This window comes from Notamacropus eugenii, chromosome 5 (genome assembly GCF_028372415.1).
Source record: "Notamacropus eugenii isolate mMacEug1 chromosome 5, mMacEug1.pri_v2, whole genome shotgun sequence".
NCBI classification, from domain to species: Eukaryota; Metazoa; Chordata; class Mammalia; order Diprotodontia; family Macropodidae; genus Notamacropus; species Notamacropus eugenii.
In genome coordinates, this window is record NC_092876.1 from 394,803,047 (window position 1) to 394,817,495 (window position 14,449).

Genomic DNA, 14,449 nt, shown 5'->3' on the forward strand with positions numbered 1-14,449 from the left:
TCAATGCACCCAAAATTAGAAAGAAAGAAGGAAACTGGGGGAAATTTTATAGGAAATTTCTCTGATAAAGGTCTCATTTCTCAAATCTATGGAGAACTGAGCAAATTTTATAAAAATAAGTTATTCTCTAGTTAATAAATGGTGAAAGGACATGAATAGACAGTTTTCAGAAGTCAGAACTATCACACCATATTAAAAACGTTCAAAATTACTAAAAATCACTAATAATTAGAGAAATGCAAATGAAAAGAACTCTGAGGTACACCTCAACTATCGGATTAGCTAACATGACAGAAATGGAAAATGAAAATTCTGGAGGGAATACGGAAAAATAGGTACACTGATGTACTCTTGGTACAACTGTGAACTAGTCCACCTATTCTGGAAAAATTTTTGTAACTATGCCCTAAAGGCTATAAAACTGTACATACCCTTTGACCCAGCTACTAGATGTGTATCCCAAAGAGATTTTTAAAAAAAGGAAAAGTACCCATTTATACAAAAAATGTTTACAGAAAGTGTTTTTGTGGTGGCAAAAAAAATTGGAAATGGAAGGGATGCCCATCAAGTGGGGAATGACTGAACAAGATGTGGCATGTGATTATAATGAAATACTACTAGGCTATAAGAAATGGTAAAAGGGATAGTTTCAGAAAACCTTCATATGAATTGATGCAAAGTGAAGTGAACAGAACCAGGAGAACACTGTACACAGTATAATCAATATTGTAATGATGATCAACTGTGACTTAGCTACTCTCATCTATACAATGAACCAAGACAATTCCAAAAGACTTAGGATGGAAAATGTTATCCACCTCCAGAGAGTGATCCAATGAACTCTGAGGGCAGATTGAAGCAGATTTTTTCACTTTCTTTATTCTTGCCCTTTTTTGCAACATATCTGATAAAGAAATAGTTTTCATGACTTCACATATATAATGGGCATCATATTGCTTTCCTTCTTAATGGGTGGAGGTGAAACTGCAGGGAGGGAGAGAATTTGAACTCAAATTTTTAAAATGAATGTTAAGGGGAGGATTATCATATTCTAGCTGGAGAAGATTAGGATTTGTTTAATTGAGCCTATTAATTTTTACAGAGGAGGAAATTGATGCTGCAGAGATGGGAACTGACTTGCCCAAGGTCACAGAAGGATGCTACTTACTATTTTATTGGAACTGAGATTAAGCTGAAATGGAATCAAGTAGAGTCCAAATCTCAAACTTCATTTATTTGAGCCTTAAGAGACCTCATAGATCATCTTTCTCAAATCATAATATTATATAGGGGAAGGAAGGACAGAAGCCCTGGCTTAGTTATCAAAACAGAAATTAGCACCTGGGTCTGGACTCCTAGGACAGCACATTTTCGTTTAGGTTGTTGAAATCAGGCCTCTCCTTGGCAAAACAGTGATTTCGTAGCAGCAGTTCTTTTACTCATGACTCAGAACAAGGATCTGGGTAGAGAGGCTCCCATCTCCCAATCTCAGTTCTTTCAGTTACCTCTTGAGCACAGTCAGTCATCCATTCCCAATCTTACTCCCACCACTGGTCAGCAGGAAAGATTTTGAAGTCAGGAGTGGAAAGGTTTAAGGGACAGAAAATAAAAGGTGCCAATGATGGGGGAGGAAGAGAGAGAGATAAAGAGACATTCCTGAGACACCATGGCCCTCCAGCTCCCAGGTTAGTCTTATCCAAGTGAAGTGACTGCTCTTATCACTCCGACCACCCCTACTGAGAATTCGCAGACCCTGAGGTCACATTTCCTTATAGACAAGAGAGTTCAGCCCTGTTTCCCAAAGGGGAAGGGCTCTCCTATCTTAGCCCACCAAAGGAAAGTTTGGGGTTCCTGGGAGAGCAAAATTCAGGGAAATCAGAGATCCCATAGATATAAGAATACAAAAGCATCTATCCACATGGAAATCCACAGCAAGGGCTATGACCCTGGCTCCCTTGCTCAGGCTCTTATCCCTGCTGCTCTCAGAGGAAGCACTGCCCTCCCATGAACAATGGCTAGTTTCTGGGCAGCCTAGCAGCTACTCATATCCCCTTCACAAAAGTAGGAGCCCTGAGAGGCTCACAGATGGGACTATATAGTCCAGACTTCCTCTCCACCTATAAGGGATAATCTCATGTCCAGCCAGTCAGGGTTCTCCCCACAAAAGGTAACTAGATATAAAGGCCCTACTCCTACTATCTTATTGCTTACTTATCCCCATAGCTGGGCACGATGCCACAAACCAGGGGATGTGTCAGAAGTAGCACTTTAAATTTCCCAGCCTGAAGCAAAGCCCTAGTTCAAGTGTGCCCCATAACTCAAATAGCTCAATTTGAGAGAAGGTTATTTTGGTATACTGCTTTTTTTAAGAAATACAGAAAAAACATAATCCTAAACATTGTTCTGTAATAAAAAAGCCCAAAGTCCCTGAACTTCATAAAGCTATCCATGGCATATTCTGAGTACCACCTCCTTTTTAACAGCAGTAATCTCAATAATGCACTCCTGAAAGAGAGCCCAGAGAAAAATGTTAGTAAGAAAAAAACCAAACATCAGGAGGACAATGATTCAGCTGTCTCACCCTGACTTAAGACCCATCCTCAAATGATAAACAACAGACGTTCTTTTGGAATTCTGATCCTAAACAAGCTTTGATACATTGTCTCCTACACCAAGTACAGTAGGCTATGTCTTACCAAACCTATATCTGTACATTTTCAGGAAGACATATATTCTCTTTGGTCCTATATGACTTTTACTTGCATTAGTTAGGTTTTCTAACTAACCTCAACAGAAGTGTTTTCTTGTCATAATTATTTATCATAATTTATCATAATTTTATTTGTCATAATTAACCAACACACTCCACAGAATTTACCTGGAATATGGAATGCCCTCCATCCTTCCCATACATGATCCTAAAATTTCCTGTCTTTCAAGATGCAGCTCAAGTCTTACCTATTCCAAGAAGTTTTCCCCAGTTAAGCAGAACTTCACTGATCTCTTCCCTGTACTTATGGTCAGGATCACAGAGTTTAGCACTTAATTGTTTTCCAGTTGCTTCCTGAGTCCTACTCCTACTAGGCATTCAACACAAATTTGTCATCCCCACACCTACAATATATTTTTAATTTCAAACAAAAGGATGAATAAACTAAATGTCTGTAATGGAATACAATTGTGCCATAAGAAAAGGATAGATTCAGAGAAACTTAGAAAGATTTATATAAACTGATACAGTGAAGTGAGTAGAACCAGGAGAACGCTATAAAGACAACAACTTTAAAAAAACGTAAGATCTCTAATCAATTCCGTAACCAATCACCGTTCCAGAGAACTGATGAAGATCTAGGCTACCCCCCCACCCCCAGACTGAAAGAGAGATTGTTGATTCAAATGTAAAACAAGACATACTCTGTTTTGGACATGGAAACTGTGGGAATCTGTTTTGCTTGACTATACATCCTTTTTACAAGAGTTTTTGTCCTTTCCTCTCTTCTTTGGGGATGTTATTTATTTGGATTATTATACAGTCCTTCACATTTGATTATTTTGTTCTTTGCACTTCCATTGTTGTATTCATTGTGTAAAATGGGTTTTTTTAATACTTCTTCCTTCACTTTGCTGTAATTCATATGTCTTCTCATGTTTCTTTATATTTCATCTTAATCAGGAAATAAAGGAGAGATTTATACTGTCCTTCACATGCCTTATATCAAGTGTTACATTACAATTTTCTGAGCTATTCTTCATAATAGAATTATTTGGTTAAAAAAATTAAGACCCAAGGATTAGGTACCAACATTGTTTTAAATTCCTTACCACTTCATCTTCCAGGCTTGAAAACAATATTCTACTTAAATTCACAGGATAGACTTTAAATACCATCTATTCCAACTCTTAAGAAATTAAGGGACAGAAAGATAGAAGTCACACAGTATGTTAGACTTATAGGAGAGGTGTAACTGGAACTCAGCTCTCTTGACTGATCAGTTTAATGCACTTTCTACGACAGCATGATATCTCCTACTTCCTAGAGGCAGCTGGTAGCACAATGGAGCAAGTTCTGGGTCTGGAAACAGAAAGACCCGAGTTCAAATCTACCCTCAGACATTTACAAGCTGTGTCATCCTGGGCACATTACTTTACCTCTGTATATTACAGTTACCTCAACTATAAAATGAAGATAGTTTACTATGAGGTTGCTGTGAGCAACAAATGAGATATCTTCAAAACTGCCTAGCACACAGTAGGCACTATAAAAAGCGAAAAAGAACATTGGAATTGGAGCAGGAAAACCTGTATTCAAATGCTGACTTTATCACTTTATCACACTTTATGTGACATTAAAAAGCTATTTAAACTCTGGATCTGTTTCCTTAACTAGAAATAAAAAAAACTGGATTTGATGGATAGGAAGTCTTTTCCAGGCTTAAATCTATGATCCCATGACCAACACAAATGATGTCAGTATTTTTATTCATGTTTATATAGTACTTATCTGACAACGATACCATATTATTCCCATTTTACAGAGAAAAAACTGAGGCTGAGAGGTTAAGTGAACCACATGGATCGTAACTGTCAGAATAAGCACTCAAACCTAGATTTCCTGTTTTCATGTCTAACACTCTTTCCATTATATAGTGGACTCTTAAAAGAAGAAATCTCTTCTAGCGACACATTATCATTATCTTCCTTCTTTACACTCACACAACCACCACCCCGGTTCAGAGTCCTTCCCTCTACTCACTAAGCCACCACCCGAATTCAATCGTTCTTTATTTCCTGCCTAAAATATTGCAATAGCTTCCTAACTGATATCCCAACTTAAGATTCCCTCCTCCAGTTTGGCTTCCACATACATAATTGCCAGTGATAGTCCTAAAGCTCAGGTTTAAGAATGTCTCTCCCCATTAAAAAAAATTCCACAGGCTCCCTATTGCCTCTCGGACAAAATTTGAACTCCTTTGTGTGACATTTCAAGTTCTTCACAATCTGGCATCTGCTTACACATTACTCCTTTTCACAGACTTAATTATCCAACCAAATTTGCCTTTTTGCTGTTCTTCACGTTTGACATCCTCATCTCCATTTCTTTTACATAGGCTATCTGCCATGTCTGGAATACACACCTCAAAATCTCTAGCTTCCTCCAAAACTCCGCTTAAGCCTCATTTACTACATAAGTCCTTCCTTTATCATCCTGGCAGCTAGTTCCTTGGGACTTTGTGTTTATTTTCTATCCACACATATATATGTGTTTGTGCATGCACACGTGTGTATTATATACATATGCATCCAAGTTGTCTCCCATTCCCCTTAGAATTTAAGCTTTTTGAGGGAAGGGACTATTCCCTGTTTACCTTTGTATCTTCATTCTCTGGCATAATGCCACATCAGGTGTTTAATAAATGTTTTTTCATCACTTCAACCAAAAACCTTTTGACTGGTAAATATTTAGTGATTGACGCAATCAAAAGGCTATACTTAATACCTTTTTTCTTAAAGGACAGTGATGATAAATTTGCTCTTTACAAGTAATGAAAATATCACTGTCATTCTAAACTTATATATATATATATATACACACATACGTGTCACTTTAAAATTTGCAAAATGCTTTACATTCATTATTTCATTTGGAATTCACAATAACCTCGGAGACAAATACTGTAAGTATTATTATTTCCATTTTTAAAATGAGGAAACAAGTTCAAAGATTAAGAGACTAGCTCACACTGTCAGAGGCAGTATTAGAATACAAGTCTTCCTAATTCCCAGACCAGCATTCTATCCGTTACAATACACATTATGATAATTTTATTACAATATAATCTTGTTGCAATTGATACACTCTTTGTTTGCACTCTTTCCTACGCATTTTGGCTAACAGTAACACATTCAGACAAATGACTGTTCAAACTACAGCAATAAAAACTGGCATTACCATATACAACATTTGGGTTATATTGGCAAGGAGAATTTTTTCCATCTACAACCAGGTTCTGTCTCAATTTTAGTGACTTATTCTCCAATCTAAATTAGAGCCAGTTAGCTATTTTTAATAAGCATCCCCAAAATTATATGTACTTTGCACTTAGAAGAGATAAGGATTAATCAGTTAATGCTTTAAGACAAAGGTATGTTCAAAAGCTATGCCAAAAGATCATTTCTTTTGAGACTACGTGATTGATGGGAGCTGAGATAGCAGAAATCTTAATCTGAGAGAGGAAAAAGGAAGTTACATTTCCTCAACAGTTATATTCTTATATGATTTGTGCAACCACAAGAATTGATGCATGAGTAATACTGAGTGTTTCTAAGGTATACCCAAACACTGACAAGTCATCCCCAACTGAAACCTCGACACTTCTTTACTATCACAAGGTTAGGAAAAATTGGTTTCAATGAATAATACTGCAGTGTGTTATGTACCATAGTGATTAGAATCTGAAAATCTTCTAATAGGTGATACACACACACACACACACACATGCACACACACACATATGAATCATCCTTGTTTCCTTTAAAACCTCCCTCAAACTTTAATCTTTTATCCAAAAAACTTTTGCAATCCCCTTAATAATAATTAATAATAAATAGTAATATGAGGATAATAATCCTCATATTTAATCAAGAAAATTAGGGAATTATGTATGAATGTCTAACAAAATAATTTGGCAGCTAGTCTCCAGGAACTTCCTCCACTTGCTCACTGAGAGGTGTAACCAAAGGCATAAGATTTACTATTCTAAAAGAATTTAGTAGTAAGAGTCTAGAACATTATTAGGATCATAAACAATGAACTGGAAGGGAATTTGGAGGGAAACCATCCTGCCCAATCTCATTTTACAAATGAGGAAACTGGGACCTAGAGAGTAGGAGTAAATGGCAGAACAGGGATTTGAACTCAGGTCTCAAAGAAAATGCTGGGTACCCTTTCTACCCGGCTACTTTGTTAGGTAGTTATTACACTGCCTACAACTTATAAAGAAATTTAAAGCTGTTCATAATAAAAAATCTCTGTGGCAAAAAGGAACACTTTTCCAAAAGTTTGTGGGATATCACCTTGAAAAATGTATAAAGCGACAAAATACTTTTATAGAAAGAGGAATTGATTTTGTAAGTTAAAAAAAAAAAAGTGTATTCATTTTTGTATCACTGATAAAATCCTGTCGGAGCTTATATAAATTTGAGTAAATTTTCTGGGAAGCACAATATTTAAAAATCTCTTCTTCCTTTTTAAAAATGAAATGGCAATTACTTCTGAGTATTTCTCCAGTTTTACCTGACGTAAGACAGACGCTGTTGGAAGATAATATTAAAAACATGACTGGACTTGATTAAAGTAAGGAAAGCTCACAAGAGGGGCCTCAAAGTTGTTTAATTAGTTTTTACTTAGTTAACAGATGTTCTTACATTGCGTAGACAGTCTGGTCTAGTCCAAATGACACAGCATAGAATTTGGGTCACATGTTTATCACCTATTCAGTGATCGACCCTGGATTGACCACCTAGAATTCCAATTTGCAGAAGTTTTTTTGATTTTGCAACCAGTAGTATGCTGGTAAATGTTTAACTGACTCTCTGTGCAGAGGACACAAGACACTTTTAAGTTTAATCCACATTATTATTTTAGCAATCTTAGGTCTACACAACAATAAACAAAGCTAACAATAATAAATCAAGATAGCAATAAATCAAATACTGATTTCTAGGTTTGCTGACTTCTGAATGCTGGTTTGAGCAGACTCTAGTATGCCATAGGCCACCATTCCCAAACTTAAAAAGACCCATACTTAGAAAGTCTACTGTCCCCACTATTCCCTAAAAAAAAAAAACCCAAAACAACAAAAACTTTGTACTACTGCTGCCATGCAATCTACTGTGGCAAAACTTGGAAATCTTTTTTTTTTTTAGAACCAGAATCCATGAATATCTATGATACTCTACTTATCTTTATTCTGGACCATTTGATTCCACATTCCCTGAATCCAGAACTCAGAACAGTACTATTAGTACCATAATCAAGTTGAATTAGTTGCTAAATAGGCTTTTATGAGATAGTGTCAGACCCTATTCACCATTTTAAGTGTTATGGGAAATGTTTCCTATTTTTAAAAAATTTAGAAAATATTTTGGGGCACAATACTCATTGTAACTTGGGAGTTCCCTGAACCTCAGTCCATCTCTACATTTTTGGAGGAATAAGGCTTCAAAAGATCAAAATATTTTACACCTCTCTTCTTTCTTTAACTCTATCTAAAATATCCAACCACTACTGAAGACAGGCGCAAGTGCAGAAATATTACTTCCTTAAATATCTATGTCATGCTGTGATTTTTTTCTTGTGCCTTAGGAAAGGATTCCGCAATTCAACAGTAACATATGCCACCCGATATATGAAACACAAAGAGAGAAAATGGTGAATACTACACTAGTTTTACTTTGCTGCAATAATCACTTCATTTTAGGACCCAAAGCTGACTAGGAAGGAAACTCAAATAAAAGGTGGGGCAGGAAGCCATGAAAAAAAATTCCTGAAGTTCTTGAGCATCTTACTGTCTTCTCTCCTTTCCCCCCAATCTTCATATTTTATAAACACCCAACCTTCAACTTACAATTTCTATCAAAAATGAAACGCACAAAAAATGAGTACCTCACATTCTGTGAATTGTTTTTAAAATCCTCCCTAAGAACATGGTTCCAAGCATGGACCCCCAATGCTTAAATGCCACGTTGCTGGCACGCCAACAAGAAACTGAAGACTTCTCTGGGTCTTCTCCTAGCTTAACTTCATGCAGCAGGCGCACATACTTGAAAGAAACTTGTAAGCCATCTGGATTTTATAAGCCATAAACACTACTTGGAAGCATAGTACTACTTCCAGAGACACAAAGGAAGAGTTGAAAAGTCATCATTTATTACATCCGTGCATGTCTCTCTATATATGTATATACACACACAGACATATGCACATATACATGTAAGTGGATATATGAATTACATACTACATATCTTTTACATGTTCACATATATTACATAAATACATATGCTACCGCCCCCCCTTTTTTAATTAATATCACCTCTATTATTTCTACTTCTCAAAAAACCAGCCACCAGTTCTACCTGCCCCATTCACATAATTAAAGGACATCTTCGGGAAACCAGAAGTTGAATCATTAATATCACCGAGAAGCTAGTCTGTAATGAATCTTCTTGATGCAAACACGTTTAACCTTTTTCTACTTCACCCTGGGATAAAAATATAGTTCTCCTATTGAAAATAATGGTCTTGTTTACTAAAGAGGTCCATTCTCCTTTTTGGAGGATCAAGCTTTTTTGACGGTGAAAAGGTACCCAGCTCTGACTAACGGCCAGGCTCCAATCCAGTGGCTCGCTACTTCCTTTAATAACTGCATTGGCAACCAACCTGACCAGATCTTTGCCAATTACCTTCCCGTTAAACTGGCTGCCCAGAGATTTTCACCTGGAGGGGAAGTTGGGGCTGGAAAACGGCAAAACTAACTGCAGCACGTACAAAATGCTAGCCAGAGGCGTACAAACTACGTAAGGCAAACAAGTTTTCCCAAAATTCCACCTCCCGCCCCCCCTGTTCTCCTTCCCCCATGCTGACGTTTCCTATTCTGTTTAATAAAGGAGGAAAAACAAACCTAGTTTCTGGTCTCCTCTTTCTGAAGACCGCTCCCCAAACTTAAGGTAGAGCCTCGCTGGTATCGAGATCTGCTACCCCAAATGGGAGGAGGGGTTCTGCTCCCGCTTCTTCCCGCCCCCAAGGGTACTCCACTAGCGGGACCCCCTTCGGCCGGTCTGTCCAAGAACCCCCTCCAGCAGAGCTGCTTTGAGAGATCTCTCCAAGAGAAGTGGGGCTGACTGCCCACCCGGCCCGTCTTGAAATCCTTCCCTCCCCATCCTAAAGAGACACTCCGTGACTCCCACACACCCCAACTCTGGCCAACACTGGGGCACGCAGGGCCTCTCACCTTGAGCTAGAGCCTGAGAGCAGACGAGAAGAAGGAGCAGAAGGGGTATTCCCGGCCAGCGCCCCATGGTCATCCTGGCCCTGAAAGTTCACTCCAGCCCTCGGAAGTTTGGCAGAGCTGCCTGTGGCTTCACAGGCTCTTTTCGTCTGCCTTGGTATCCCGGGACCTGTCCTAGAGGAAGGAAAGAGAGGGCTGATCTTTCTCCTGGAGCAAGCAGGGGTACGAGGGTGGAGTAGGGAGGGGCGGCGGGTGCTGAAAATGATAGAAGCACAGCAGTTAAGTTTCCAGTCTGCCAGCCAAGGGGTGGGGCACTACGCCCGCTCTTTGTACGGCTCCCTCCCTGGTAGGGAGAGGACGCACCCAGCCCTCTGCACCAACCAATCAGGACCCTGCGTGGGGCGAAGAAGAGGGGTGGCTATGACCAGCATTTGGTCCGGATCCCCGAGCCGCGCCCTACAAGGCGCCGCCTCTGCAGCAGCGGGTAACCCCAAACACTCCAGTAAAGGAGCCGCAGCCTTCTCTCTCCCGGCTTTCTTCCCTCCGAGCTTCAGTCCAGGGCGAGAAGCACGCCAGAAGGTTCCGACCGTCCGCTGCTTTGAGGGTTGCAGGCTGGAATGTCTTTAAAGGGACTGGGGGGGTGGGGGGAGTGGGGGAAAAGCAAGTCGGCAAAGAGGGGGTGCCCCCCAAAATGTAGGCGACTGTTTAGGGGTTGGTTGGTTTGGACAGAGATTTAATTCATCAGAAACTCCTTTGTGTACCCAAATACACATAAAACTCTTGCTGGGTGAGATGATCTCGGATGGACTCCGATATGGCCCAGAGCCTAACTTTCTCACACTCTAAAACAAGAAACAAGATGTTCCTAACAGAGCCCTGAGTCACTGGCCTCCTCTCCAAAACGGCACTGGCTGTGGAAATGCGAATGAGATTTTTGTTAGGTTTGTTTTCTACTCTCTCCACCTCCACCACCCCATTCTCTAGAAAGAGATCTTGGATTGAAGTTCCTTACCAGATTGATCGACTAGGATTACACAATTTCTTTTCTAGCTCTTGGACTAGAAAATCCCTAATTTGTTAAGATCATCGATGACAGAATGAACAAAAATCCCATCACCTCTTCCAACCCCTAGACCAGAGGTGGGAAACCTGAGACCTTGACTTCGCATGTGGCAGTCTAGGTCTTCAAGTGGGGTCCAAACTTCATGGAATAAATCCCCTTAATAACAGAATTTGTTCTGTAAAACTGGGACTTAGTCAAATGGCCTCACCCAAAGACCTAGAAGGCCACATGTGGCCTCAAGGTCCAAGGTAGACTGAAGTTTCTTTTATTAAAAAAACAAAAACACTCATTGCATTTTCTTTAGAAACAGAATTGAAGGGTTTAACACACCTCATGTACTAATCCTAGATTAAACATTAACTAAAAGTAATTTTTAAAAAATGGTATTCTGAAAAATAACTTTTTCAGCACTTAGTACATAGTGTTCAACAAATATTTAATAATAAAGAATTGACTTGTGGTTTTAAATATGAAATATATCCCTATGTGATAAAGAGAAAATATGGCATAGGGGAGAAAGGAGCTGACTTGGGAGTCAGGAAGATCTGGTTTCAGACACTGTGACACATACTGGCTGTGTGTGACTGGGCAGATCACTTAAACTCTCAATACCTCTAAAGATTATAAACTGCAGAGAAGGTGCCAACTAGAATTGGGAGAAGGACTTGACTCCTTCAGTATTTCCTCTGTCACTGAGAGCAGGAATCTAATTCCTGTAGCTAACTAAACACCTCAGTTTAATTCCCTTTCAATGAAGAACTGCACTGCATTTAAATATTTTTCTCAGAACTCTGAAAACTGAAATGATTTACTGCCAGAAACCTCTTATTCTTTTCCCCTTTACTAAAATTGTAAATTGAAGTAGAGCTTCCATAGTTGAGACTATGCTTTCCAGAAGCAGAGATATTTAATCAACAATGTTTATTATCTATTACTTTAAATGGATTTGACATGCATTGGATCTTTAGTCTTAGAGGAAATATTCTGAAAACTGTTTGATTGTAGTACTATTTTTGGCTCAGAAAATTAATTTGTATAACACTTTGCACACAGTTCAAACTGACTACAAGAGGTCCTGATTTCATAATGTGCAATAAAATTAATTAAAAGAATCTGAAGCAAATACATGTTTGGACATACCCAGTGTGTGTGTGTTTTGTGTGATTATCTAATTTACCCTTAAGAATAAATGGTAAGGAAGGGGTGTCAGAGGAGTGGAATGGTGAGTGCTCTCACTCTCTGCGCTGTTCCTCAGTCATCAGTTCTTTTGGCTTTATGGTTTGGCTCTATAGTTCCCTACTGGGAGTGCTTCATCATCTGACAGGGCAAGTCCCTCACAGATGAATCACACATGACATGAAGCAAGCAGCAAAAAATTCTGCATTATTGACCAGAACCAGGAAAGCCAACTCTAAGCATCTGCCATGAGCAGTGGATGAGGTTGGAGCAGAAGGCAGATGGAGAGACATCTCAATCTGTATTCATTTGTTACAAGTGAAGCATTTAAGTGGAGATAAAGAGAAGTTAGTAACTGCGATGGGGAAAACAAAAAGGAAGAGAAGAACAGTGATATATTTGAAGAAAGTACAAAGAAGAAGAAAATACTTCTGACAAACAACTCCTATTTCAGATTAAAAAAAAAAAAGTAAACAGAATAATTGGTCTTTCCTTAATGTGATGAATACTATCCATTTAAAACCAAAAGTACAGGCAAAATCCAGATGGAGTAAAAGGAAGCAATACAGTTGAGATCCCCTCCCTCCCACCTCAAAAAAAAAAAAAAAAAAGAAGCCTCCTCCAAAGATATCTAGAAAACACCAGACCAAATCCTGATGGAAAAATCCAAGAAAAAGTTACAGTGAATCATTATTCCAGCCCAGATCTGTATAGAGAGATAGTCAAGGGGGTATTCAAACACTGGGAAACAGGTCTGGCCAAAAGCACACCATGCATATATTGCTTCAGCACTTTAGGGAAAGGCTAGACAGAGATCAAAACTCATAGTGGGATGCTTCCAGACCCACAACAGGACTCCATGTGGAAACAGGTGCCAAAAATAGCTTCAGGTCCAGATTAGAGGTTTAGGGCAGACTGCAGAATAGCAACTGTGCCCAGACATGGCAGGGGTTTAAAGGCAGGATTGAGAGAAGGCTCAGAGAAGGAAGTTCAAAAGCAAGGAACAAGCTGCTGATGCTAGGAGCAGAGCAATCTCAGTTCCAGCCTCTAACCCAGACTACATGAGGTATGTGGAGGAATAACCAGGGCAGCAATCATAAACCTAAGGGAAGCCTATTGTTCTTTTTTTCTGAATCATTCGAACTTTCCAGCTGAGTGATAGTAGCTGAATCCAACAGCAGTCTACTGTTTCTCAGACCCAAACCCAAGACAGGGATTTGCTGAGCTTAGACCAGGAAGGCAGCAATCAGTCTTTGCCCTGGATTAGAATACTTTGGGAGCACTGAAAGCTTGAAGTTCTCTAGCCTAAGCTATCCCTGAGATACTGGAATAAAACAATACTCAATATCTAAAAAAAGTTTGTTGTTATTGCTTAGTGGTTTCAGTCATGTCCAACTCTTCTTGACCCCATTTGGGGTTTTCTTGGCAAAGGTACTGGAGTGGTTTGCCATTTCTTTTTCCAGTTTATTTTACAGTTGTGGAGCAAAGGCAAACAGGGTGAAATGACTTGCCCAGGGTAATAGGCTAATAGTTAAGAGGCATCTTGAGGCCAGATTTGAACTCAGGAAGCTAGAACTTCTTGAACCTCAGTTTCAACACTCTATCTACCATGCCACCTAGCTGACCTATCCCAATAATACCTCAATTTAATACCACAACCAGGCCCAGCCCAGATGTTCTCTCCAAAAGTGTGTCAGAGCCAGCTTGGTTCTACCATAAATTCCTTGTCAGAAAGAAGTCTGGAAGAAAAGGTAAAGTACCCCAAAATTCCACCCTTAAAAGCTGTTGTGGTGATGGGAACACTTGAGACCAAAATCCAGAAGTGTGACTCCAAACTATCTACAAACAAAACCTTAAAGAAAAACATAACTTTAGCACAAATTTATCTAAACTTGCTGGAAGAGATGAAGCAAGAGTTGGTGTTTTTTAAGAAGTTTTCTTTTTTTGTATAAATAAAATGAGAGAACTAAAGGAAAAAATGGAAAAAAAATGAGAAGTGTGGAAGAAGGAAATGGAAAGGTAATTAACAGCTTGACACAAGAAATGCAAAAACAACATACTTGAATATTGGAAGGGACCAAATAGAAGCTAACAATTCTATGAAACAACAAGAAATATTAAGACAAAATAAAAAAAAAACTGAGAAAATAGAAAAACAATGCAAGGTATCACATAGCAAAAGCAACTGGCCTGGAAAACAAAC

The 14,449-nt window shown here is 38.9% G+C and overlaps 1 protein-coding gene across 3 annotated transcripts in view; it reads right to left on the bottom strand.

Moving 5' to 3' along the window:
- The window catches only part of CD99 (CD99 molecule (Xg blood group)), a 57,318-nt gene extending 46,770 nt beyond the window's left edge, over positions 1-10,548 (bottom strand). For all 3 annotated transcript variants that reach the window (XM_072614485.1, XM_072614486.1, XM_072614487.1), the window contains exon 1: positions 10,011-10,548. In XM_072614485.1, coding sequence (XP_072470586.1) covers positions 10,011-10,083 — 73 coding nt within the window. In that variant the 5' untranslated portion in view covers positions 10,084-10,548. The remainder of the gene's footprint in view (positions 1-10,010) is intronic.
- Between the last annotated feature and the right edge of the window lie 3,901 nt (positions 10,549-14,449).